General features: G+C 45.6%; 1 protein-coding gene and 1 long non-coding RNA gene across 3 annotated transcripts in view; one reads left to right on the top strand and one right to left on the bottom strand.

Moving 5' to 3' along the window:
- Positions 1 to 27991, bottom strand: part of LOC111939657 (uncharacterized) — a 97719-nt gene that overhangs the window by 18349 nt on the left and 51379 nt on the right. The window contains exons 5-6 of one of the 2 annotated variants that reach the window (XR_015279093.1): positions 16173 to 16330; positions 12717 to 14755 (exon numbers count right to left, since the gene is read on the bottom strand). This is a non-coding gene — a long non-coding RNA (uncharacterized LOC111939657). Of the gene's footprint in view, positions 1 to 12716; positions 14756 to 16172; positions 16331 to 27991 lie in introns of those variants that run through there. The other variant, XR_015279092.1, reaches the window with a different exon arrangement.
- NGF (nerve growth factor) lies at positions 354 to 27991 on the top strand. Its single transcript, XM_023941975.2, has 3 exons — positions 354 to 996; positions 23988 to 24115; positions 27135 to 27991. Exon 3 carries the CDS (start codon positions 27146 to 27148, stop codon positions 27860 to 27862), a length of 717 nt encoding a protein of 238 aa, XP_023797743.2. The 5' UTR covers positions 354 to 996; positions 23988 to 24115; positions 27135 to 27145; the 3' UTR covers positions 27863 to 27991.

Below are 27991 nucleotides of genomic sequence, written 5' to 3'. Positions count from 1 at the left end.
GCCAGAACAAGAACTATGAAATTCTAAGGGTCTGCTTCATAATCCTCAACAGAGCTGACAACTTTTTTGAGAGTAGAGTTTTTAACCAAATTGCCTTTTATATATATATGTATTACAGAGTTTAAAATTTTTACATATCTTTTCTAAATTTACCATTGCCTAAATCCCGCTGTTGTTCCTTTGTAAACTACTTAATCCTTCTCAATCACGCTGAAAAACATTTCTATACCTCTTCGTTGCTGAAGGTAAGCACGTTAAACACAGAGTATTTCTGTTGGAAGGATTCTTATATAATCTTTTCCTCTGCCTCAAGTCAGGGTCAAATATTTCCTTGCTACTCTCAACCAGTGCTTGGCTGACCTCAGTTAAAGCCAGCTGATAATGGGGACTGCACAGTTTCTGCCAGTCCACTCCTTCCCCAGTTAACCATTGGTGTTCCTACAGGTTTGTTTGCACGCCCCTGAGACCAGCAAAGGGCTCCGGGGATGATTTTCTAAAGGACTCATTCATCAGGGAGCTGGGAGTTTCGCTCCGGGAGCCCTCATCTTTAAATTGAGGGCAAGGCTTAGGATGCAGAGTGGAAAGGCTGAGGACAAAACATCCCTCGCAGAGGGTTTCAGTCGCTGCCAGCGGCACCGCGGAGCCGGAGGGTTCCCTGCGCCTTCTGCAAGCGCACTCACACGAGCAGCCAGGCTTTGAAACTTTCACCGCACATCTGTGCATCCCTGCCTGCGCTCGGCAGCGAGCCAAGGCCTGAATTCCTGCGAGTCCGTGCAGCTCCCACACGTCCACAGCGCTAGGACCCAGAGGGAGCCGGCTCGCTGTGAATCAGAGCGGAGCCCCGAGCGCTGAATGAGGCTGCGACGGCAGCGGGGATGTGAATGGCTCTGCGGGCCGGGCACAGGGGCCGAGCACGGGGCTGCCACGGAGCGAGGAGCAGCCGGGACACCGCTCGGACAGCGCCGAGCCCCGGGGCAGCAGCGCTCGGGCTCTGAGGTGAGTGACCCGCTCGGACCGGCCGGAGCGCGGCCGCCGCAGCTCGGACAGGGTGCGGTGACCATCTGGGACAGGGTGCGGTGACCATCCGGGACCGGCTGCAGTGCCCAGCTCGGACAGTGTGCAGTGCCCAGCTCGGACCGGCCGGAGCGCGGCCGCCGCAGCTCGGACAGGGTGCAGTGCCCAGCTCGGACAGGCTGCGGTGCCCAGCTCGGACAGGCTGCGGTGCCCAGCTCGGACAGGGTGCGGTGCCCAGCTCGGACAGGGTGCGGTGCCCGGCTGGGACAGGGTGCAGTGCCCAGCTCGGACAGGCTGCGGTGCCCGGCTGGGACCGGGTGCGGTGCCCGGCTGGGACAGGGTGCGGTGCCCAGCTCGGACCGGGTGCGGTGCCCGGCTCGGACCGGGTGCGGTGCCCAGCTCGGACAGTGTGCAGTGCCCAGCTCGGACAGTGTGCAGTGCCCAGCTCGGACCGGGTGCGGTGCCCAGCTCGGACAGGGTGCGGTGCCCGGCTCGGACAGTGTGCGGTGCCCAGCTCGGACAGTGTGCAGTGCCCAGCTCGGACAGGGTGCGGTGCCCGGCTCGGACAGGCTGCGGTGACCATCTGGGACCGGGTGCGGTGCCCGGCTGGGACAGGGTGCGGTGCCCAGCTCGGACCGGCTGCGGTGCCCAGCTCGGACCGGGTGCAGTGCCCGGCTGGGACAGGGTGCGGTGCCCAGCTCGGACCGGGTGCGGTGCCCGTCCGGGACCGGGTGCGGTGCCCATCTGGGACCGGCTGCGGTGCCCAGCTCGGACAGGCTGCGGTGCCCAGCTCGGACCGGCTGCGGTGCCCAGCTCGGACAGGGTGCAGTGCCCAGCTCGGACAGGGTGCAGTGCCCAGCTCGGACAGGGTGCAGTGCCCGGCTGGGACAGGGTGCAGTGCCCGGCTGGGACAGGGTGCGGTGCCCGGCTGGGACAGGGTGCGGTGCCCGGCTCGGACAGGGTGCGGTGCCCATCCGGGACCGGCTGCGGTGGCCAGGTGCGTGCCCTGTGCTCGCCCAGGTGCGGTGCCCAGCGCTGGCTCTGGCCCCACGGAGGAGGCGTGGATGGGATGTCTGTGCCACTCGGGGAGCTCGCTGCCTGCAAGCAGCGCTTGCGAGCGCGGCGTGGTTCAGGGAAACCGAAAATCGCATCTGCTTGGGCAGGTTTGGCTGCACGCACATCTGGAAGGTGTTGGTGGGGCAGCTGTGGATAAGCTTAAGGCTTGAAAAACATCTTTAGCGAGAGCAGCTTAATCTCAGGGAAATGCAAGAGTTCTTACTCTTTTTATCCAGGTATATGGGAGCTTAGTTTTATTTGCATTCTACAGCAGTTACACCTATATGAAAATTCTTTACTGGCTTTGTCCTGAATATTGAGGCTTTCTTATTTCCTTTTTTCCTCCCCAGTGATAATTCTACTCTAGATAAAAACTCCTTTCTTTCTTTCTTTACTAATATAAATAAATAGGGATTCTGCTAAATCAAAGCGTGACTGACCCAAGGCAGGATCCTTTTAGCTGCAGACAGAGCAGTGCTTCACTAGGGACCCTATCTCCTCTGGGATGTCCACTTGGAAAAGCTCACGACCTCCCTGCTGCCTGTGTGTAGTGACAGGATGGAGCTGACAATGTTTATTGATTTATGGCTGGTGATAACACTGTTTTAGCTGAGACACTGCTCACAGATAAAAACGGGGACCCCAGGCAGGGAGACAGAAGGAATTTGTGTGCTGAGAACAAAAAGTGTTTGTGCTTCAGTTCTTTCTTCACTTTAAATTCTCCTCATAAAGCTTAAGAAGTTTTAGAAAAACACCAAAAGTGAGCGTGCTTGTCAGGCTGGTTTTCCAAGTTGTCACAGCTTGGAAGTTGCATTGTGACTATTAGACGGATAATTTATGGATGTTTTCATGCATTAGAGTATCACAATAAAGTTTTTTGGGCACTTCTTTTGCTAAGCCAAACTAAAATGGGACAATTATCTGCAATAAGACAGAGAGGGAGCTGACTTTGTCTGTACATTCCTGCTTGTGGTACTTCTAAGTTGGTTCAGATATTGTGGAAAGCAAGCTTTTAAAATCCCCCGGCCAACTGCAATTTCAGGCAGTTTTGTTTGAAATTCAGAGGGTTACAATATTTTCTGCACTTCCCCAAGAGGCTACAGGGATGGAACGAAGAATCAAATATATTGGAGAGTTCTCAAGTATGATAAGAAAGACTCGGCCTTTAAATGTATTAATAATCTTAGATATGAATCATTTTAAAGCAAATCTCGGTGGGGGCTGGAGAGGAGTCCCTGACACATCTGTGCAGTACCAGTGATTTCACAGCTTGATCAATCCCAGCCACTCACCCCCCCAGGGATCTGGCCCTCCCAACAAGGTGGGAAAGAAAGTAACTGTGGCTGTGTTTCCTCATCCTCGTAGCTGAGCAGTGCCCCTTTCCCCCATCGAAATCTGAAATTATCTTTTTACATGTCTTCATTTAAGCTCAGTGGAGAGTTACAATGAGCACAAGCATCATTTTAACCCATATGCTAAATAAACAATTACTTCATAGGGTAACTGAGCAGCCTATGAAATAACCACAAGATATTGCTTTTAAAAATCAGTTTAGAAAAATACCTAAAATACATATTCAGATTAGCATTTTCAAGTGTGAAATATTTTTGTTTAATGAGATGTCTAGAACAAGGATGTGGTCAAATAGACCACATTAAAAACTAGATTGTTTCAATCCATAGAATAAATCCCATAAATTCCCCTACTGCTCCATGGCTTTGGCCATATAAATGTTACTTTAAGAACAGATTCTATTAATTTGTTTTCTGTTTCCTTACAAAATGCTTTTAGGACTACCAGAATATTGAATATGTACTAATTAGCATTACTAACTTAAATGAAAGGCACATGGAAAAAATACTAGTAATTTTAAGAAGTTAAAAGAAATATTTGATTTTTTTCATCTCCATTTGACAAACTGCTGATAAAGAGGAAAAAAAAAAAAAAATATAAAGGGTTACTAAAATCGATGTCAGAGCTGGATTTGTGGGGTTAGAAATATTTGTCAATCCCAAAAGTGAGGCAAATAAAAGCCGGGGAAACTCAACCCTTCCAGCCCAGCTACAGCAACGGTGACCTCTGCCGGCAGCTGCCCGGCAGAGGTTAAACAGAAGTATTTATTAAAACTCATTTTATTCCCAGAGAAAGGGGGAAACACCTCTTCCCACTGAATTTATCTCGTGGAAAGAAAGAGAAAGAAACTTGTCCCAGGATAGCGGAGCTGGGGGAGAGGATGGAGAATCCTGAGGGAGCTGGGAAGGGGCTGGAGAATTCCTGAGGGAGCTGGGAAGGGGCTGGAGAATCCCTGAGGGAGCTGGGAAGGGGCTGGAGAATCCCTGAGGGAGCTGGGAAGGGGCTGGAGAATTCCTGAGGGAGCTGGGAAGGGGCTGGAGAATTGCTGAGGGAGCTGGGAAAGGGCTCAGCCTGGAGAAAAGGAGCTCAGGGGGAATTTCTGGCTCTGCACAAGTCCCTGCCAGGAGCAGGGAACAGGGACAGGGCAAGAAGTGGCCCCAAGCTGTGCCAGGGGAGGGTCAGGTTGGATATTATGGAGAATTTCTCCCCTGAAAGGGTTTCCAGATTTTGGGAGAGTGGTGGAGTCACCACCCCAGAGTGTTCAGAAATGCCCAGGTGTGGCACCTGGGGACATGGCTCAGCAGTGAGCACGGAGGTGCTGCGTTAACCTGTGGGTTCAATCTTCCTGGAGGTCTTTTCCAACCTTAATGATTCTATGATTCTGTGGAAGCACAAGGCACATGCAGGAACACTCCTACACTACATTCCTACCCTGGCCAGAAGGAAATTCTCCACGTGCTGGGTCTGACCTGAGCAGGGTCACAGAGGCCAAAGCATTTAAGAACATTTCTCCAACCAAAGCTCAGGGACAGATGTCCTGTGGGATGTGTTGTGGCTTTTTTTTTTCTCCCCACAATGCCCTTTGTGCAGCCCCACAGAATTCATTAAATATTTGTGTGCGTGTGGATGTGAATTTATACCAAAAAGTATGTGGTCAAGCAAAGCAAGTTCATTTTTGCTGTTGCCAAGAGATCACGGTGTCAGTCACTGTGAGTTTTTTGCACTCTTGTCTGCCCAGTGCTACTAATACTAAAGCCATGGAATTCTGGGGGAAGGAAGATCTCAGACCCTCAATATAAACCCATCACATCCCCAAATCCTGGGGACTGCTTGTAGTTCTGGTCACCACAACTGGTTACAAGGATAAAAGGATGAAGTAAAACAGGAAAAGGTGCAGGATGATGAAAGGCTGCAACATTTTCCATATTTAGGGAAACTACAGAGATTATGATTTCTAAGTCTGGAAAAAGAGATGGCTGAGCAGGGGTGTGAGGGAGATATTTATAGTCACAGTTGTCCTTAAGACATTGAGAGGAAATGGCTGTTGTGAAAAATCGAGGAGCAGGAAATAAAACTGGCAGGTGGCAACGTCAAGGCAACCAAAACAAGGTGGCTCCTCTCTCTGGGCACAAGAGAGCTGTGGAATTCCTCCCCACAGGACATTGCAGGTGCCAGGGTTCAGGAAGCAATCAGGGATGCTGAGAGCAAAGCTGCTGCCTGTGGGTCCATAAATCTGGGATTGCAGAATGAGCTCTGAGTGCGAGAGCAGCCCAAGGGGATGATCCCCACGGGGCTGCTCTGTGTGTACCCTCCATGCCCAGCAGCTGCAGGAGGCAGAATTCCTGACCTGGATGCATTTCTGCTCTAGTTCCTTCTCCTCGATGCTTCAGCTGTCAAATACTTGACCTACCCTACCCCAAAAAAGCTGACTGTGTAATATTTACTGTGGGTTGCCAGTTCATTGGTAAAAGAATGGCAGTTCTGGCAAAATGAAAAGGTAAAATAGCATCCTTCATTTTGGTTTTTGCTCAAGAATTAGGTGTAGGCCAGCATTCATGGATGTTACCACTACAGAAAGACACCAGTGATGAGATTTACAGCTCTTCAGGCAAATCAGTGTCTGAGCAGATTAGGACACAGTGGAGAAGGGCCTGTGAATCCTGGGGCATTTTGTGAAATTCACTGAAATGGGGAAATACCATTTTATCTCATCTCAGTGTTGTCTTCTTATGGAGCTGACATCTTATTTGAAATTTTTTATTGAACTCAGGTCTTTTCTAACAGCTTCAACTAGAAATATTATACAGAAATAAATCTCAAGTAAAAAGTAGCAGGGCAATGCCTCATTAACAATACTGACAATAACCTTTCACTCTGAGAACTGCATCACCCTGAGAAATGCAGCAGAGAATGGCAGTGCCAGCAGTGAAACCTGCCTGCCAAGAACCTGAGTGCATTGGCAGAGAGCTGGGGAGTCACCAAGGACATCCAGAGCTGGCTGCAGCAACCCAGAGTCAGAGCAGATCCTGGGAGAGATATTCAGATCACACCAGGGCTGGACAGCAGGAGAAAATGAGCAAAGTGCTGCTCAGTATTTGGAGCCTGCACAGAGCTGAAAGTTGCCCAGTGCAAGGAGAAATCAGGCCCTAAATGCACACATGAACCTCTGGCATATTATCTAAATTCAGATGACTGCAGCAGGTAGTTTGAAATAACAGTTGATGGCTTTTCTGCCACATTTCTGTCCATCCTTTGAGTTGCCCCAGACTACTGCTCACTGCATGAAACACTTCTGACTTTTCCTTATCATGGAGGCAGATGTTTATCACCTTTCTTCTTTATTCCCTGCCTTTCCAGCAATGCCTTGAGATTTTATGGCACAGTGCTGACACCATCAGATGACCCAAATCAAGATGTATCAGTCACACACTGTCTGTTGCTGGGGTTGGTTTTATCACATAAAATCACAGGATTGTTTGGGTGAGAAGGGAACTCATCCCATTCCACCCCTGCCATGGCAGGAACACCTTCCACTATCCCAGGCTGCTCCAAGTCCTGTCCAGCCTGGCCTTGGACACTTCCAGGGATCCAGGGGCAGCCTCAGCTGCTCTGGGCACCTCTGCCAGGGGCTTCTCACCCTCACAGGGAAGAATTTGTCCCCAGTATCCATCTAACCCTGCCCTCTCTCAGTTTAAATCCATTCCTCCTTGTCCATCTCATGGACAAGACTGCCACATTTCTCACTGGCATTTCCTGGAAGAAAGGTGTCACCTGAGAGGTGGTGACAATGCAGCAAGGTGAGGAGTTGCTTGGCCTGGACTTCCCAACCAAACCCTGACACAATACCCCCTCAGTGGGACAGAAATCAAACCTTCAGTGACCAGACCACTTGAGGTAGCTCAAAATTTCTTCTATTCAGGGGTTTTCTAAAACTGAACATCAACACAGGCCATAAACTGGTTCCAGAAAGTCTTTCCCTCATTTATCTTCCTGGCCCCAAAATCCAATTTCCTGTCCCCACAGGGTCCATAACAATGTGCTAATAAAAGATCAGATTCTGCTCCCATTGACTTGTTGGGAGTCAAAATCCCCACAGATTTCAGTGGGAAAAGATTCAAGCACAAAGACAGACAAAAATCAACCAGAAGGTAAAACAAGTTCTTAGATTTTGTTTTGGGCCTCGGTTTACGTATTATTGACAAAAATCACAGAATCATGGAATCATTAAGGTTGGGAAAGACTCCAGGTCATCAAGCCCAACCTTTGATGAACACCACGATGCCCACTAAACCATAATGACCATTTATATTATACAAATATGAAGCTCCTCCAAGAATAAAAGCAAAAAAAAAGAATTAAATGAATGACTGATGGATAAAATGAATCTGGTTCCTAACTCTGGGTTGGTCATTTCTTTTGAACTGCCATATTTGTGAGAAATGTTGCTGCCTTAAAGAGGATGCAGCAAAAATTGCCTTAGTTCAATTACTTGCTAACTACCCAAGAAATTGATAAGGATTACACTGATTCTGACAATTCTGACCTGCAATGAGTAAATTAGCCCAGTGTAAATAAATACAGCTGGGAAGCAGATTATGTGTTTGATAACTTTGTATTTGCCAAGTATGGCTTGCTAGGTGAAAAACTATTTTGATTTTTTCCAGCTCTTAATCACTCTGTATTTCTTCCTGTTGTGTAGGTAGAAAGGTGACTAAGATTTTTTTTACTGGTTTGGTTCACTGCTTTACTTTGACTGTTTTATTTTGTTCCTGACACAACCATATGTGATCCAGGCTCTTAAAAAAAAAAAAAAAAAAGAGTTCTTCAGAAATTCTTCTGATGGGGATTTGCCAGGCACCTCATTGCTAGGTAATACTTTGATTATGATACATTTAAGAGCTCTGGCTCACAGAATATGTGTTTTTCTATTTTGAAACATAGCTTTTATTCTTTTTCTTTGACGACTTTATGTGCTGGATGAGTCAGGTATGAGAAAAGACCTGTGCTTGTTCACAAAGAGCTTTGCCCTGTGGTGGATGACACAGCCTGCATTTTCCAAATGCATCATTTCCTGCCCATTATTCCATGATCCTTTGGGGATACTCCATGTCCCAGCACCAGACCAGCAAGGTGTTTGAGGTGGGTGCATTCCCATAGCCACCCAATCTGTTTATGTGAATTATTTATACCATGAAATGCTCATCTTGCTCTTAGAATCCTCTATTTGCCCCTGTCAGAGACAATGAGCCCTTCACCTGGTCATTCTCCTGCACTGAGAGGACATTAAAAGGTTTCTCTCTAAAAAGGAATAAGCTGATTATTCTTGTTTCTGCTCAGTGTTAGCAATTTTATCCACTTCCTTCAGTAACTGCACTTCTTACCTGTGAGGAGAAAGTACATGAAGCGTGTCAAGAGAAATAAATAAGCACAGAACAAGCCACTGAAGCAAGGTGTGGTTTTATTTTCCACATCAAAAATCTTTTCCATCCCTTCCCTCATTACTGGGGAGCAGTCTGGTCCCATGGAAGGAGTCCTTGCCCGTGGCAGGGGTGGAATGGGATGAGCTTTAAGGACCCTCCCAGCCCAAACCATCCTGGAATTCTGTTTGGTGTTATCAGTGCTCTGAACAGTCAACATCCATGCTTTTGCTCTGCCTGGATCCGAACACTCCCTGCCCCAGTCCCTCCTGCCAAACCTCCCTCTCATCATTTTCTCAGGCACAGGCTGTAAAGAGGAGAGTGCAAAGGGTCACTGCTCAGCCTCACATTCCAGGACACACTATCTATGCCAAAAGTGTGAGTTTCTGGTTTTGGCAAAGCATCCAGAATCCAAAGCATCAGAGGGAGTTTGATCCATGAGCTCTCCCTGGGTGCACGTTCCTGGTGGGAAGGGCTGGACTAGAGACCATTTCTCTGTTCTGAGAGAGAAAAGTGTGTGGCCCTTTCCTTCTCATTTCTTCCCTCCTCTTTGAAAGAAAAAAAATTAGAAAACCATTTTATGACCTTGATTTCTTCCCTTTGTTCAGTATTTCAAAATTTTAAAAGAATTTGAGTAATTTGAATTCAGTCTTCAGCACTTGCTTGTGCCATCACTTGAAAGCAAAAGGAAACACTTTCTGTGAAAATAACACATCTCCAGTGCCACAGGAAAACTGATGTGAGGTTTAAAGTTCAGATTTAAAGTTCATTTCTCTCCCTTTGAATTTGCAAAAGCTCATTTCCAAGTGACATGTATTTAAACTCTGGCACTGAGCACAGAACTGAAGTACACACCTAATCAGCAAAACTCCCCTCTGGTTTTCATTTTAAGCAGGCAAAAAAGGATCTTGTAAGGCTTAGACCTTGATTATTGCTTTGAACGTAATACTAATGCAAAGTAACCCCAGAGAAAAGTTGAAAGATGCAAAATTCAATCACAGTAGGCTTCTTTAAAAAGATGGTTCTGTTAGAAATCTGCTAGACACATGTTATTGAAAAAAATAGAATAATAAGCCATTTTTTTCTGCTAGACAATGTAAAATTGTCATGTATTCATCATCTGATGAAAATTCTAGCAAAAACAGGCAAATACCAAAGAAAAATCTATTCCTATTGCCACAATTATGTCAATAATCTGTGGGGTCCCACTTTTCAACAGCATTTAATATTTTCATACTACAAATCACATCTGGCTACAAATGTCATCTTCTGTCTCCTCCTACTCCATCCTCATCCATATTTTCTTCCTTCCAGCTCACTATAAAACCCCTTTTTTGTAACCACAATGATTCTTCCTGACAACTGATTCACCACACAAAAGCATTAACAAATAACACTGTAATAAATACAAGGTGCACAGCAAATATCCAGACAAGGAAAATATGTAGTTACATATGGGGTTAAGTGTTATAATGACAGCTAATTTCAAATATATCAGGTTATTTGTACTAATTAATGTTGGCACAACCCCCATGGAAGTTGAGATTTGGAATGGGAGTTTTCTGAGTGTTTTTTGGGGAGCTACAGAATGTGTGAAGCCTGTGGCACCTGTGTTCATGTCCTGCTGCACAAGAGTGATGGATTTTTAAGTGAAATACAAACAAGAATCATGATTATGTGGGAAAAAAGATCATGGAATTTATTACAGAATCATTAAGGTTGGAAAAGATCTCCAAGATCATTGAGTCCAACCTTTGCTTGAACACCACCACACCCATTAAGTCATTTTGCACCCCCTGTTGTGGCCCCACAACAAAGACCAAACTCCCATCCCAGAGCTGGGAGGTCCCACCAGGGCCTTCCCAGCAGATCCCAAGTTGAAGGAGCATTTTAGAAGCTCTGGGCTCGGTGTTCCCAGACTCCTTGTGAAACCCAAACACTTCCCTTCGCAGGGCTGGACAGAAAGGTTGAAAGTTTTAGGAGGGATACTGGGAGGGAATTCTTCCCTGTGAGCATGGGGAGGGGCTGGAATGGATTTCCCAGAGAAGCTGTGACTGTTCCTGGATCCCTGGGAGTGTCCAAGACCAGGCTGGAAAGGGCTTGGAGCACCCTGGGATGGTGGGAGATGTCGGGGTTGGAGCTGGATGAGCTTTAAGGTCCCTTCCAACCAAACCATTCCAGGATTCCATACTGATTCTTCCTAATGCTGGGCCTCACCTGAGGTCCTCCCACCTGCTCTGCACTCTTAGCCAGATGAGGAAATGTCCAACCCAGGTAGAGGGTTTGCAGCCAGATGTTTGTGATTTCACTCAGCCCTGGTGTCACTGACCACGCTCATCCTGTGTGCTGTGAGGACTGGGGCTCATTAACTGTGACATCAGGTTCAGTTGCTAATTGTGCTTGGAATTTCTGATATTACAATGGCATGGGATGGCTTCACATGACAAGTATCAAATATTCATCACAGAAAGCAGTCGATACAATTGTGCAACCATGTGCGTGCAGGGAAAAAGATGATTCACTTACAGATGTGCTGCTGATTTTTCATCGCTGCACACAACCTGGGGCACATCAGGAACCAGACAAATGTTTAAACACCACCATTATTTTCCACCAGACAAACTCTTGCAAAAAGTCTGACATTTCAGCTCCTCTTTGAAACAATTTCTGCTGTATGTAAGAAACAAAACCCATAGAAATATCCTTTTGGGATTAATTCTCTAAACATAATGACTAAAAAGCCTACTGGCTTTACTCTAAAATACTGCAATTTTTGCTGCTAGTACTAATAGCTGCAAGGAGATGGTATTATTTATCTTTCTAAAACCTTCTAAAAAGTTGTTTTAACTCCTGGAGGCTGCAAATTTTCTGTCCCAGAGACAAGGCAACACTGCAGCATCATTCAGAAGGAAGAAAAGTGAGAGGGCGAGTGTCTTGCTCCAGTCTGTTAATCTGTACATTACACTGTAACCTGCTGTAAGCCTAGGAAATGGAAATAAAAAGGAGCACTGGTGAAAATCTTCAAATTATTGCAGAGAACAAATTTTCAGGAAGCAATTAACTGCCTGACTGGGAATATCCCTGCTTTTTATTTGATGTCAAACTCATGGGTAGTATTTTGAAACATCTGATTGAGCTCAGTCAATTAGCCTTGATTATGGTTTGGCTTTTCCCACAGAATAGGCTGATCCATAGGGAATGCCACTCATACCAGCACTGAGGCAGAGCAGGATGACTCAGCTGATTAATCAGCTTTCTTCTCTCTCATTAAGAAGCAAGTCTTTGGCTTTGCCAGCTGCTGAAGTGATCACTGTCGAGCTCGTGGTGGAACTCAGCTTTGGTCACCCCTGACTCACATTTGGAGAGAAGGAATTCCTGCACCCCTGATCTGTCAGAGAATCATGGAATTACAGATCCCAGACTGCTCTGAACTGCAAGGGACCTCAAAGCTCATCTGATTCCACCCCTGCCATGGGCAGGGACTCTTTTCACTGGACCAGGCTGCTCCAAGCCCTCCCACACCTCCCTGACTGGGGGATACAGGGATTTCTGTTCACCATAAAGTCCTTGGCATTTACAGAAGAAATGTTCCCATTCCTGTTGCTTTCTGATTGAGATTTGTCCCTAATTTGGAATCAACCATAATTCCCATGTTTATGCGTTCTGACAAATCCTTCCAGACAAGCAGGTACTGAATCCTCACCTGTATTTTGCCAAATAAATCTAATCACTTCCTTCGAACACAGCAGAGAATCTGCAGATGAGCTGTTTTTTCCAATCCAAAAATTAGACTAATTTATTAACTAAGTTAATGGAAATTAAAAAAAAAAAAAAAAAAAGGCTACTTGTAAAAATCTTAAGTAAACACAGAGCTTCTTTTCTCTTTCTTTAATAGGCAAATGGTACAAAATACAGCCAGGGTACAGGCACAGTGTGTAATCATGGTCATGAAATGCCTACAATGTAAATGGACTTAATGACAAAATTAAACAAATCTCAATTAAAGGCACAATGATTCCAGACAGGCAAAACCCATCACTCTCCCAGCTTCCCACTAAGTAGATCTCCAAGCATGGAAAGGTTGCCAGCTATGGGGAACAGTTTAGAAAGTTAATGACAGTACAAATGGGATTCACTGGAGACTGTAATCCTGGCTCTGTAAGCATTGCCAGAGGCCTGACATGAAGGAACAAGTACTATTTCAAGCAGACTGCAAAGCCAAGGCAAAGATTAACATCTGTCAGAATCAGCTACAGATGAAATTCTTATTGATCCTTGAATGTCACAAGAATTTAGAAGGGCTAAAAAGAACTTTAAAGAGAATAATCAAGTATCTGTGGATTTGGGTTGGGAGTCTGAGGTACCTTTCCCACATTTCATCTTTTTTTTCAAACAGCTGTGTCTGATGTAGCTCAGTGCTACAAGGCAGAAGAGCTATTTCTTCCAACTTAGTCACTGTCAAGCTTAGTCTTGCAGGAAAAGCAGTGGCAGGGAGCAGTTCTGGTGCAGTTACCACCTCCAAGACACAGCTTTTCGTGTTTGGACTATGTTGCTGTGGATTTTGTTTCTGCCTCATCCGTATCTATCCCTACTAACAAGATTAAGGCTTTGCTCACATTCTTCTAATTAAAATGCTGTAATTCTGAGAAGAGATTCCACGTCTTCTTTTAGCAGGGTAATCAGTACATCTGTGAGTTCAAGTTGCTATTTTTTAACATCAAAGCTTGCACAAAGATAGCTCTCTTCCATGCAGGCCATGACTTTTTATCCACACTGGTTTGAAAAACAGGCTCCATTTTGTAGTGGGATCAAGGAAAGGCTGGGAGAGCTGGGAATGCTCAGCCTGGAAAAGAGAAGGCTCCAGGGAGACCTGACAGCCCCTTCCAGTGCCTAAAGGGAAGACTTTGGACAGCCTGGAGTGCCAGGATGAGAGGGAATGACTTTAAACTGCCAGAGGGCAGGGATGGATGGGATATTGGGAAGGAATTGTTCCCTGGGAGGGTGGGAGGCCCTGGCACAGGTGCCCAGAGCTGCTGTGGCTGCCCCTGGATCCCTGGAAGTGTCCAAGGCCAGGCTGGACGGGGTTTGGAGCAGCCTGGGATGGTGGAAGGTGTCCCTGCCCAAAGGTTCCCAACATCCTGTGCTGTCAGGAGCATACATGCATTTTTCTGCAGCATTTTTTCCTTTCTGAACTGTAAGAAGCATGATCTGAGTGGAGCATGTTTAGGGAAGGGAATGGAGCTGGGGAAGGGTCAGGAGCCCCAGGAGCAGCTGAGAGAGCTGGGAAAGGGGCTCAGCCTGGAGAAATGGAGGCTCAGGGGGAATTTCTAGCTCTGCACAACTCCCTGACAGGAGGGGCAGCCAGGGGGAGATTCAGACCCTGCTCTCAGGGACAGGAGGAGAGGCAATGGCCTCAAGCTGTGCCAGAGGAAGATTTGATATTAGTGAAAATTTCTTCACTGAAGGCATTGCCACAGGCTGCCCAGGGCAGTGGTGGAGTGGAATACCTGGAAATGTCCAAAAAACATGTAGATGTGATGCTTGGAGACATGGTTTAGTGGTGGACATGACAGAGCTGGGTTAATGATCTTAAAGGTTTTTCCCAACCTTAATGATCCTGTGAACTTCACACTGAATTTCACTCACCAGCTGCAGCCTTGAAATTTTATTTACAAAGTTTTCAGTTCTGGAGCTTCTCCTTGCTGTATCACAGTACCACTCCACAGCTTTCAGAATCCCCTCCTGCCCTCACTCTTCCCCACTATTTTCTCTGAAGTTGTGGCACAGCACTAAGGGATTTTGTTTTATCAGCTTCTGCAAGATTCTTTTGGTGAATGTAGGTTGAGGAAACTCATTACAGCAGTTTAGTCTTCCCAGTCTAAGAGTTCCTGCATTCAATCCACTGATTGTTCTTGCTGTGGAAATGGGAAAAAAAGGTTCATATCTAATATAATAAGAGGTAGCAAGGAAAATAACATGCTGGTAAACACAGGAATAGTAATAATCTAATCCTGGCCTACTTTTATCAGAATTCCCTAATTTCCAAGTCCACATACCAGGGAAGTCAGTGAACCCCACAGAAAGCTGAAGTGTGAGTAGTCCAAAGATATCCAATGCCATCAGTGATAGCACTGTGTTGCAATTCAGGGATTCAGAGTTCTTCAGATTTAGAGCAGGGCCAAAGAGAGTTCTAGAAAATAGTTCTAGAAATTTCTAGTGGTAGAAACACTCAAGAGCACAGTTCAAAGGAAAAAGGAGCATCTTTCCCATTATAATTTGCACTGTTGCAAAAAATGCTTTCAACCACCAGATAATGCCAGAAAATGTAAAGACCCTTCAAACACTTCTCACACAAGTGAGTTGCCAAACACAGATTTATAAGAGCTGCTGAGACTGTCAGGTCAGTCCAACTCCCTGTTTCCTGTTCTTAAGCAAAGGTTGTTGAACTTCATTTAAACTTCTTTGTGCTCAGTTCTGTGCTTGAAGGATTCCCACAGCACAAGAAAAGATCTATCTTTCCTGTACAGACACTTTTCTGTTGAATTGTCCCTTTGCACAGAGGGACTGTGTGGTCAGGAGAGCTGTTCAAAGACACAGGAATTTATTCCAGAGACAGCTGCAGGCTCCCAGCAAGGGAGGACATCCTGCACACTGCGACATCATTCACTTCTCTGCGTGTTTCACCGACCATCCTTCAGGCTTTGTGTGAGGTGAGGATATTCCAGAGCTCCAGAGGTTCAAGATCCAGACAAACAAACCCCTTCCCACATTGAAATGTCACCTTAAATTTCATTTCACCTTAAATGGCTGAGCAGGGAATAAAAACCTCCTATCTTAAAACATCCTCAGCAGCTGCCTCCCCTCAGACTCTGACATAATACAAAGATGGAAAACTCCTACTCCTCACTGCTCTCTGGGTCCGCGCCCAGCAGCCCACAATGTACAGCTGAAAGATGGCCCCAGATCAAACTGTCTCTGCTCCCTGGGAGCGTGAGCAGATCTGTTGTGCAGCAGCTGCCTGACACACTCGGGATACTGAGGGTGCTGAATCTGGGCTGTGTTTCTCTGGCCTCACGGCTTTGCTGTCAGGGTCGCAGCTGAAGGAGAACCGAGATCCTCAGAGCACAGGAATGAAGTAACCCCTAAATCAATCTCTGTGCTAACTCAGTGCAAGGAAACACAACTTGGATTAGTTTCTCTGAATATATATTTTGTTGCTAATGTACAGAATCCATTACATTTTGCTACCACCCCTCTTTAGGGCTGCCAGTAGTTGTCTGGCCTTGTGAGTTAATAGAGCAATGAGTTAATTACACAGCAAGGAGTAAATACCTTCCACAGCAGATGAAAGCCAAGATGCTGAAGAGGCCTGGTGCAGAGAAGATTGTGTGGGGCAGCAGCTCTGAGGCAGCTAGACTCAATGTGTGAGAGGAGAAGGAAGGAGCCTTGCAGATAAAGGAGTCAGAGAGCACGTGGAGCAGCACTTGGAGCTGGAGAGGAAACAAAACAGAGGATGTCAACACATAGGCATGACCAGGGGCAGGAGTGACAGAGCCAGAGAACAGATCTCGCTCTCACTCTCCTGCTGCTTTTTAATCCATCCACTCCATAAAGAAAGGTGCAGAAAACGGTTTTGGTAAAGAGAGAAGGAGCTGGTACATGGATTACAAGCCCTGGCAAACCACTCTTGTTTTTCTACCACTTGAGGCATACACACACTAAAATACAATGAACAAATAAGGACAATAAGGCAAATAAAAGCATGTGAAGAAATAGGATCGGTTTCCCAAACATCCTGAACACTTGTGCTTTGCAGTGCTTTTACTCTGTGCCAAGTAATCAAGATGATCTCCCAGGCTGAAGTCAGAAAAACATACAGGGGAAAAATGTAGGTATGGAGCATTTTCCATGGTGTTAACACACTTCCATAGAAAGCAGGCTTTAATCTTCAGTAAGTGCTGAGTACAGACGTATAAAGTATGAAAGCCCAGGGGTAAAAATTCCAGCAGCACCACAGTTTACAAACGAGCTCTGTCTCTTCATGGCAAACGATGCAGCACCATGGTCTGGAGTGCTGGAACTGGAAGGTGAAACCCCATTTGCTTGTTTCCTTTCTCTGATTGTGTTCAGATGAGCCACAGCATTAGAAAGAATATCTGAAAGGTCTAAGCAATTGTAAAAACCTTGTGTTTTTCTTGGTAAACTACCCTAGATGTCAGGAGACTCCTATTTCTCCTGCAAGAACTACTTGTGCTTGCAGAGAACATTACAAGATGACACTGCAATCTGATAACTCAGTGTTTCTGTGGTTTACTTTGTTTTATTTGGTGGTGTTTCCAGATTTTTTTTTTGTGGAAATCGCTACTCTGTTTCTTAGGAGGTTTTACCCTCTCATTTCAAAACTACACCACATCTAAAAGGTTCCTGCTGTGCAGGGAAAGAAAACCCTTTTTTCCACCTCTTTGGTAACTAAATTTTTAAGCCACCAGCAAGTAGCAAATAAACTTCAAAGCTTAAAGTCTTTCTTGCACCCAGATGAAGTATTTACTTAGTTTAGATTTAAGACTAAGATTTTTACCTAATATATTTTTTTTAATTATAATACATTACTATATCACTACTTCTTTAGATCTGCTTAGTTTAAAACCCACTTTATTTCACATCTCTGTAGTGGATTGCTTAGGAATTCTGAAGAAATTGTTTTGAACTCAATTTCAAATGGGAATGGCAGGTGGAATACAAGGGTTTGAGCATTACCACATCTTTACAATCTGCAGAAAAAACTCAGGCTTTGCAATGAGCAGATAGACAAATATCTACCTGAATCTTGAAGGTCACCTCCTGTACAGCAGGACACAAAGCTTATGTCCAGTTGTCCAGAAAATATGGAAATATACTTCTGAAATGTACAGGATATGTTAAAGAATACAGAAATCAAACAGCTACTGAGCAACAGCCCAGTGATTGAGTTTTTTTGTACACACAATTCACCTTGGGGTATGCTGGTTTAAGGAAAAATATTAACATTTTTCAATAGTTCATGCCTGTATTTCAAGTATTTCATGTATTATGCTTGTGCCTTGTGAGTTACAATAAGGACACAGAATGACTATGACTACTTTGGGGTCAATACCCATTTCCAGCTGCCATAAAAATAAGGAATTTGATTTCTAAAGGTGTCATTTTAGGAGTTTTTGTCATGATTTTCCTATTGAAATGTGAAGTAAATCATAAGAGAGTGAATTCACTCCCTAAATAGGCAATTGAACTTTGTAGGTCTCATGAAAGTAAAATAGATTTAAAAATGGGAAAGAATATCCTAGAAATTAAAAGAAAACAAAAGGAGGTGGGCAATGGAGAAGAGGAACATTGCTACTGCTTGGCAAGAATCCTGTGTTATTCTTTGGGTTCTTCACATGCTACAGAAGTAAATTCTACTGACCATAAGCAAGTGGGGAGGATCATTTTATTAAGTGTTTGTAAAAGCACTCGACATTTCTGGATGGAAAAATCCTACACAAGCACAGCAATATTCCATTCCAGTATTGACTGTTTCTTCCCTATCTCAGCACTCTAAGTGAACATAAGAGCACCTCCATGTCATAAGATTTAATTTTGTAGATTTTTGTCTATATCCCTAAGGGGTTTTTTAATGGAAAAAAAAAAAAAAACCAACAACACATCTGTTTGAATTGCTTCAGCTACAGAACTTTTAATCAGGTGCAGCCAGGTCCTCAGTTCAGTAGAACAGAGGTTTTCAAGTTCTCTCAACTATCCTTTGCTGCATGCTTCTGTACTCTGACTTGCCAAGCACAGACACCCTTCAGCTTCCCTTTGGAACTTCTCAGAATTCCTGCTCCATTAAAATATCCTTGAGTCATTTAAAATAGTTATAAACACACTGGAAGATTTGTAGAAGATAAAATTCCTTTTGGATGTAAATAATTAATTGAACGGGAAAGTCTGAAAAGTCATGGCCATAATTTGTGGCTGCTCCTTGTCCTTACAGAATGTTCTTTTCCAAATTCATGATCCAGAGAAACACTGAAGATGATGGAGTCTACCTTTGGGAATCTGATCATGACATCCCAGCTCATTTTTGTTGTCTACATCATTTTTGGAGTCACTACATTGATGTCTTACACTACAACACGTGCGATTGCTAAAAATCGCCTGTGTTCAAGTTTATTTGTGCAGTTGTAGAAAAGTGAAAAAGGAGAGTATAAATGAAAATTATGAGCCTGAATAAAAACTAAATGCTAGCATTGCTGCTGGGATTCAGCTGGTTCTTATTAATCAGGGTTTGGAAAAGAATCAGGATTTCTATTCCCTTCTGAATAGCTGGAATAAGATCACTAGTTGGAAAGGTTTACTAGCCCTAAAGATATTGTATTTTTCTGTCTTAACTACTCTTGGCTGTAAGAGGGGATGTAACATCACAGTCTGACTGCCCTCATACTTTCTGTTCCCAGCTGAATTCCAGATTGATTTTGGTAATGTTGTGAAGTCTGAAATTCCAGTTCTTTCATTCCGGGTAATTTTGTATTGGAAAACTCGGGGCCAAGTATAGCAAGGCAGCTATTCCCAAATTTAAGTGCAATTGGGAAAGGTGTAGAGGGGAGAAGGGCAGGCCATGCTCCAGCCTCAGGAAGGTGCTTGGACTCACTTTTCCAAGGAGCAATAAGGAATGAGTCCTGCTGTGTTTGGACAGGATTGTAGGATGGAGGCATTCAACTTTATATGGATGGATTTATCCCATTTATCCTGCAGTAGTTTTCCTGTCAGTTAGTGCCTGAAATCTTTAGTCACTCCTTGGTGCCTATGAATTAGGATATATGAAACCCTGGAGTCCTATAAAATATACATATTCCACTCCAAGGCCTTATGGAAAGTTCCAAAGCCATCATCATATGTCAATCATTGATTTTAGGATTTGCTGTCTGAATGATAATATAGGGGTGATATACAGCCCTGGTATGCTCCAGTAACTTACACCTAGCCAGGATTTTTATTTCTAGCTCATTTAATTTACCAGCTTTATCCCATTGAGGTCATTGACTTCAGGAGAATCACATTCACATGCTCCTCCAAAAGCTGTTTTCTGTCCTTTATTTTCAGATTTGTCACTAGTTTTGTAAGTGATGTGTTTTCCTTCACTTTATTTAAAGAGAATTTTATCTTGGCAATTTCTTTATCTTTTATTTAATAACTGTCAGTTTGGTTTTGTTATCTGCAGCAGGATAAAGCTTTCTGCTCTGTCAGGGTGGCTCTGTGCATGTTTAACACTCACTAACAGCCAATCTGTCACAGCAAGGGCTGCATCATGTCACAAGCCTTTACTGGTACGGCCACCCTGACCTAAGATCATGGGGCTTTTCCCAAAGGAATCACATTTTAGATGACTGTTGATGCCTCTGAATTCCCATGAGCATGTTCTACAAGCGAGAGTATCATGATGCCAAACACTGTAAAACAAATTTGAGAAGCAAAACAAATGATTATATTCTTAGAAGTTTTGGTTTAAAACACTCAGAAGTTTTAAAGAGAGCCTACTAAAGGTGAGCTGTGCCTGTCCTGTGTCATCAGACCTGTCACCTCCTGTCAGGAACCTTCAGCTGTGGCTCCAGCCTGGAGGTCTCCTGACAGGTGGCCTCACTCAACACCAAATGCTCTGAGGGAATGGCAATGAAGGCGATTTCACCATTAATAAAAAAATTATTTTCCTCTCCTTGGACTTCTTGACAGAGACACCAGCAAGTGAAATATCGATGTACTGGTTCAGGATGAAAGAAGGGATAAAATCAGGCCCTTGCAAATAAGCTACTTCCATTACTTATACCCCAATAAATATAGAGTAAACCTTAAAAAATGTTGAATTTGGTGCATCCCCACCCTGCAGAACCATAGCATGGTTTGGGTTGGAAGGAACCTCAGGGATGATCTGACTGCACTCCCTGCCAGGGGCAGGGAATGTTCCACTATCCCGGATTGCTCCAAGCCCACCCAACCTGGCCTCGAGCACCTCCAGGGATGGGTCAAGACTCAAGGTGCAATTCCCCTTTAAGCACCCCAAATTACAAGAGGCTCAGTGGGATGTGAACCATCCTTATCCTGTCATTATCCTTAGCTGGGCTAAGGCTGAGTCAGAGCTCTGGGGGCAGGTGCAGGGTGCACATCCTGATGACGAGGAGGATCACGGTGACACGATGCTCCCTGCTGCAGGGCAGCATTTTTCTCAGTTGACTGCTCTCCCTAGAAATCCTCAAAGAAACATTCCAGTGCCGGAGGCATTTGGAAAAAAGGAAAATAAAAAAAAAAAAAAAGGAAGTGTATGAGACAAAGGTAGCTTCCAGCTGGCTCTCCAGCACCCATAAACCTCTTATTTACAGGCTGAGTCACTGAAGATATAATGGAGGAATGAAATGTTGGGTCCTTTAGAGATTCCCATTTTCTTGCTCATCAGCTAAGATCAAGGGAAAGCTGTGCCTCTGACACTGCTCTTAGTCAGTCTTCAGGATTCCCTTCAAGGCCTCCCAGGGCTCAGAAATCTTTTCCCTGAGTTGCTGCTGCTCAATTTTAATTCATATAACTCATGTACCTGTGAAAACGTTTCCATGAGAGATGTGCCAGAGGCTCCTTCTCTTTACCAGCAACTTCAGCAGCAACTGCCTCCCTCATTTCTCTCTCACTACCAGAAGCAATGAGACAAATCTAATTCACTACTTGTTGCTTATTTTGGTGACCTCCATGATCCTATTTGCTGCACTGACAGCCAAGCAGTTCTGTTTATTTTTTGCACATCCCTAAAATACGCCAACAACTTCAAGAATGACAGAAAACAACATTCCAAACTGTATCATGCCTTAGATTACAACATTCTATGCTTATGTTTATTGACTATGTTTATTTTTATTTAGAAAATAATTTACTTGCTGTGTTTGAGTCAAATGAGCATTAATTTATCTTTTCTCTGTGTAAGAGCTGCTTTAATGGCATCTTGTCAATGTGCAGTGAGAAGGCTGCACTGACTGCTGTTCTTATTGGAAGCAATTAATTTAGTACATTCATTAACTTTTCATTCCTGATAACTTTCCAGGCAACATTCCCTGTTTGCTCTAAACCAGGACATCCATTTTTCCTCAGATTCAGTGGGTAACTTTAATAAAAAGGGAATTCCCTAAACATGCTTTGTTTGGCACTTGTTGCACTTACAGGTCCTGCAAGCAAAGAGCTTTTGAAGACACAGAGCCATTTGCTTTTTGGTGTGATCCATTTCCCCACCCTCCAGAATTATGGAATCCCAGAGTGGTTTGGGTTGGAAGGGACTTTAACACTCAACCTGTTCCATCCCCTGCCATGGCAGGGGCACCTTCCACCATCTCAGGTTGCTCCAGGTCCCATCCAACCTGGCCTTGGACACTGCCAGGGATCCAGGGGCAGCCACAGCTGCTCTGGGCACCCTGTGCCCAAACCCATCTGGGACTGTTTAATTCTACTCTACATCTGCTGAGACTAAGAAGTGAGACTGAAGCCAGTTTTTTTTACCCACCAGGTCTGTCATCCTGTAGGCATGTAAATCCTGAAGAAAGACTCACTTCAGTAGGATATTTTATGAATGTCTGGGAGTGGTGGAACAGAGGAATAGTCTATGGATGCTGAATAACACTGCATCATTTACTGGATTCCACCACAGCCAGGAATCCGGGAAAAAGACAGTAAAAGAACTTTTAAAAAAAAGTCTTGCTGAAAATAAATGCTTTTGTGGTTAAAAATCAGCCAGTTGGAACTGAAACAGTGTTTTCTTAGGGTGGCAGAACAGTTGGAAAAGTTGTTGGATTATTTTTGGCAGCGGCCAGAACACTATGGGTCTATCATTACTGGTACTCAGATATCCAAAGTTCACTGAAAGGGTTATTACTTCACTAGTGCATTCCTGCAAAAATACAGCATCTGTAGCATGAAGCTCTGGATTCTGGAACTCTGCGTGACCTTTCTGACATGCTGATATGAGCGTGACCAGCTCAGCTCCCAAATACTGCAACACCCAGGGGGAACCTGAGCCACGGCCCCAAAGGCAGGGTGGCCAAACCACTGCACAAGTGTTGCTCAAGGAGCACGTAACTGAGTGACTCCTGTGCCCTGCACTGATGGAAACAGGCTGGGAAGGTTTCAGCTGGAGGTTTAAACATCAAGTAACTTGTACTTGGGTGTTGGTAAGAGCCAAAGCCAGTGGCTGCCTCTGCTGGCAGCCAGTGCTCCTGCAGACAGACGCTGTGCAGGTGGAAAGTTCATGCTTTGGCATTAGCAGCTTGTTCTCCTTAGCAAATGCACTTCAGGCTGAATGCAGCAGGATTTCTGCACTATGGGAGTACCTTATCCAACCCCTATTTACCTTATACAACCCCTACTTCCCTTATGAAATAGAGCAGATAAGCTCTATAATAAGATCAATAAAATACTATTTCTATCACTTTCAGTACCATGAATTTACAATCAGAAAATGTGTTTTGCTGAGAAGGTGTCAGTGTGCTGGATTTATTTGGTGAAGAAAATAATGGTTTTCCTTTAGCTGGGGTCTATATGAGCACTCACAATGTAGTGATTACGATTGGAGTCACTGCTGCCCTTACAGCAGCAACACAGCAAGCACCTAAGTATGTGCTTTTATGTGCCTGCAGGTTTTGTATCTTCAATTCTTCTCAAATATCAACCACAATCAGATAATTGTCTTCCAATAAATGTCAATCTGTGATTCTCCTCCTGAATTTAACTGAAACCAGATTTGCTTCCCATAACAAATGTTGGGTCTATGGGCCCTGTTTTGTGCCTGGCTGCTGTGCAGTGCCACCAGGTACTGCTGCCCACTCCTGGGTTTGCTGAGCCTGGAAGGTGTCTGAGAGGAGTGGGAAGCAGTGGATCAATAACCACAGTCTAGTAGAGGTGCTGAGTAAAGGCAGCCCTGACTTACAAATGTGCTGCTCTGCGAAGTCTGGAACTGCTTTGGATGAGCTTGATGCTGTGACAGGAAAAAGGCACAGCTCAGAAAGCCAAGGGGGTTTGTCCCTGAGCTCCTGCTGCCAAGGGGGGAATGGCACTGAGAAGACTGATTTGCTGGCTAATTATTGACACAAAGCCTTCTGCCCCTAGTGACCCACGGCAGCCGCAGCTGGCAGGAGCAGCAGGGCCTCATGGCAAGGTGCAGCCCAGCCCGGCTCAGCTCTGGATGAAGTAAGGACCGTGCTGGGGGAGCAGTTCTTCGTGCAGTCCACTCAGAGGTAAGGCAGCACACCCTCCCACGGCAGCCAGTGGCCAGGCTCCCACACCAGCTGCACCGGAGGGAGGGTTAATGACCCCTGCCCAGCACAAGAAGTGGGGTTAGTACAGGTGGTGTGACTTTGGCATTACAATGCCTGCAATGACCTTTGTGGCCAGGGCTCCCATCAGACATCCAGGGACCCCCAGCACTGGAACTGGCAGCTGCACATCCCCTGCAAGTTCAGGTGGCTGCACAAGGCATTCACTGCAAACATCTCCAGAGAGCACCATCAGAGGCTCTGATACCTAATTATGCGACAAAGTTTGGAGAGAGAATCATAGGATCCCAAAATGGTTTGGGTTGGAAGGATCCTTAAAGCTCATCCTGTTCCAACCCCCTGCCATGGGCAGGGATACCCCATACTCCCCAAAATAGCCAGTAAAATACCTCTTTGTGACAGCAAAAGAGTTCACAACCCTCACAGCCCAAAGCACACCTATTATTTAATGTTAACTTCTCTTGCCTGTGTTGTCATTGAGTTCACGTTCTTAAGGTGCCACTTTCTATTCTCCACTAACTCACTGATTGATAAAAATATTCCATTTTGAATCTTCAGAAAAGTTACCACATATCACAAATACATTCTGTCTGTGTTTGGGCCCCACTCCACATAATGATTTAGTACAAGGAGAGGAAATACAATTAAAGGCAATTAAAGAAAAAAGACAAGGAGGCAAGGTCTTTCTGCTTTTGTGTTAATGGCCTTAAAATAAAAATCTTAGCACAGGCAAAATAAGAAACCCAGAGAAGGGAGGTAAATGTAGCTGCATTTTAGAGCAGCAAATCTTGTATAGCACAAAACCAGAACCAGCTCTTTGCTGACATTGAAGCATCTCTTTCCTATAGAAGGAAATAATAAAAAAGGGGTTTATACATAAACACAATACACTGAGGCTGCTATTGGCATGGCTAAATTGTGCCTGGATTTTATTCTGCAAACCTTTTCCATTAACATTTCTGTCGGGAAAGCTGGCTCTTGAGAGATGTAATGAACCATCTGACTTTAATTTGGTTGTAGAACAAGGGGTTACTCTCTGGAGGGTGCACAGCCAAGCTGAGCTACACCCAGCTCTGTTTCCTTATACAGAGGATGACGAGTGCTCCAGCACAAGCAGCACGTGGGAAAACAGCAACCCTCAGCCTTGTTTTAAGCAAATTAAAGTGGCTTTGGAACAGTAAGGATTTGCTCTGTGACAAACATTTGACTTTCCTCGTTATCATTTTGTCCCCAATGCCTCCAGCCCAGCAGTTGCACAGACAAACGCTCACATGGCTTTTGGCCTTTCTCTTCCTCCCCTCCACGCAGCCTCTACTTCTCTGCCCTCCTCAGTCACTACCTTCACTTGGCGTCTCCTGCTGGTTTCCTAAATGTTTGCTAGCCCTGCACAAACCCTGCTGTTTATGTCATTTCAGCTCCTGTCTGAGATAAGACACACGAGGTCCTGTGGGACATCTTAGGGCTGTTCTGCATTTTCCACAGGATTATGCTCTGGCAGAGCACCCTGGTCGAGTCCTTTAGTACTGCTTGGGATTCTAAATCTGAGAAAGCTCCACAGAGAGGGAGAACTGCAACCATAATTGACCCACACCCAGAAAAAACATTAAGACATTCTGGGAAATCACAGTGGAACTGCAGAGCCCAATTCCTCTGGTACAAAACCCTGTTTGTCCAGTGGCTTTGGGGCTCCCTGCCTGCTGGCCGGCCAAGGCAGAGCTTGGGGCCAGCTGAGACATGTCAGGAAAACAAGGCAAAGAGACGGGGAGGAGCCTCACCCGGGCTTTTCTGTTTATACCCTGTCGCAGCTTATTAAGTCCTTACAGAGGAAATACAATGTCTGCCCTTCACTGCAGTTCCAGAGCATTTTTGAATCTCTCATTCCCAACACGTGGCTGAATTAGTCAGCACGTGGTAGTTGCCCAACGAGGCATTGCTGCTGCTCTTCCAGCATGAAATGGGTCTTAGCAAAGGCCTAGACATTTGGCTTGCACTTTTCCACACCCAAACAGATGTGTCTATCCATTGGATTGAAGGAGGACCACCACTGGTATTGCCTCTACTCTGTAGGGACATTTGGGGAGTTCTTGCTTGTGGCATTCTATAAAAAACAGGTGTTCCCAGTCCAGAATTCCCAGTACTTTGGCCACAGTGGCTTTAGCTCTGCTGTATCTATGATGGCAAGAGGTAGCTTGGCACCCACAGTGCTCCCATGTTTGCCAGTGAATGTGGAAAAATTCCATCTGCCCACGTGAGACAGATACCTGAGCTCTACAAGGAAGGAGCCTAGGCCTCATCTGCCCTAACTCAGAGATGTGGTGTGTCCTGACAGGGCAGGGGGGAGAGCAGGCAGCTGCTGGAGGCTGCTGAGCCAGCCAGCAGTGGGGCCCAGCCACCCAGCAGGTGAGTGAGGCTGCCAAGGCTGTGATAATGGCCCGAGGTACTGGCTTGGTGCCCCCACCATAGCCCCAAGGACACCTCTGCAGACAAATTTAGGGAATGGACAGCTGTTTCAGCCAAGGGACTGCTTCTACTTTCACTCCTCTGCAGCCAAGAGACCGGCCCTGGCCAAAAAGGTTGCTGCAAAACTCACTAGAGATCTGACTCCTGGGAACATGCTGTCGCCATATGGTCTCCACATTAATAACACCAAACAAGTGCTTCATAAACAGTGCTCTAACAACAAATACCAGAGGAATTAATAATAATCTAGCTATTATTTTCTAATGTTCTCGCTTTATTAAGAACACTGATGCTGTCTGAATGAGCTCTTCCGGAAGAACAACATCTGGCACTCACATGAATACCTGATGAAATCCGTATGATGCCGGGTATCTGATAAATTTATGGCCAGAATGGCAGCAGTTTGTGCCCGCCCGGCTCGCAGTTACAACGCCTTTCTCTACCCTTCTAGCTCATAACATAATGCCCATGCTGTTCTTCACTCTGACTGCAGTAACAGTGCCTTTCTCTCTCCTTCTAGGTCATAACGTAATGCCCATGCTGTTCTACACTCTGACTGTAGCTTTTCTGATCGGCACACAGGCAGCTCCCAAGTCAGAGGACAATGCTCCACTGGAGTTTCCTGCAGAACCCTCCCTGCCCAATACCCGGAGCGACCGACACCACATTGCCCCGGCGGCTCCGCAGACATCCCACGGCCACGCCACGTGGAGCCTTGGCAGGAGAGAAGCCCTAAACATCACCGTGGACCCCAAAATTTTTCGGAAGCAGCGTTTCCGATCTCCCCGGGTGCTGTTCAGCACGCAGCCCCCGCCGGTGGCCGGGCAGGGCCGGAATTTGGGATTTCTCAGCGGCATGGGGGCTCCCAACAGGACTGCCAGGAGCAGGAGGAGCACGCACCCCGTGCTGCACCGTGGGGAGTTCTCGGTGTGCGACAGCGTCAGCATGTGGGTCGGGGACAAAACCACAGCCACCGACATCAAGGGCAAGGAGGTGACGGTGTTGGGCGAGGTCAACATCAACAACAACGTCTTTAAGCAGTACTTTTTCGAGACCAAGTGCAGGGACCCCAAGCCAGTGTCGGGCGGGTGCCGTGGCATCGATGCCAAGCACTGGAACTCGTACTGCACCACCACCCACACCTTCGTCAAGGCCCTGACCATGGAGGGCAAGCAGGCGGCCTGGAGGTTCATCCGCATCGACACTGCCTGCGTCTGCGTGCTCAGCAGGAAGGCGGCCAGGCCCTGAGCCCACGCCCTCCGACCCCCCTACCTCAGCCTGTAAATTATTTTAAGTTATAAAGGACTGCATGGTATATTTATAGTTTATACAGTACAGAAAGAACCTCATTATTTATTAAACTCTTTTGGAAACCTT

The sequence above is a fragment of the Cyanistes caeruleus genome, chromosome 24, assembly GCF_971803275.1.
Source record: "Cyanistes caeruleus chromosome 24, bCyaCae1.hap1.1, whole genome shotgun sequence".
NCBI classification, from domain to species: domain Eukaryota; kingdom Metazoa; phylum Chordata; class Aves; order Passeriformes; family Paridae; genus Cyanistes; species Cyanistes caeruleus.
Note: the sequence above shows the minus strand (reverse complement) of the source record. Positions and strands in the feature narration are given on the sequence as shown.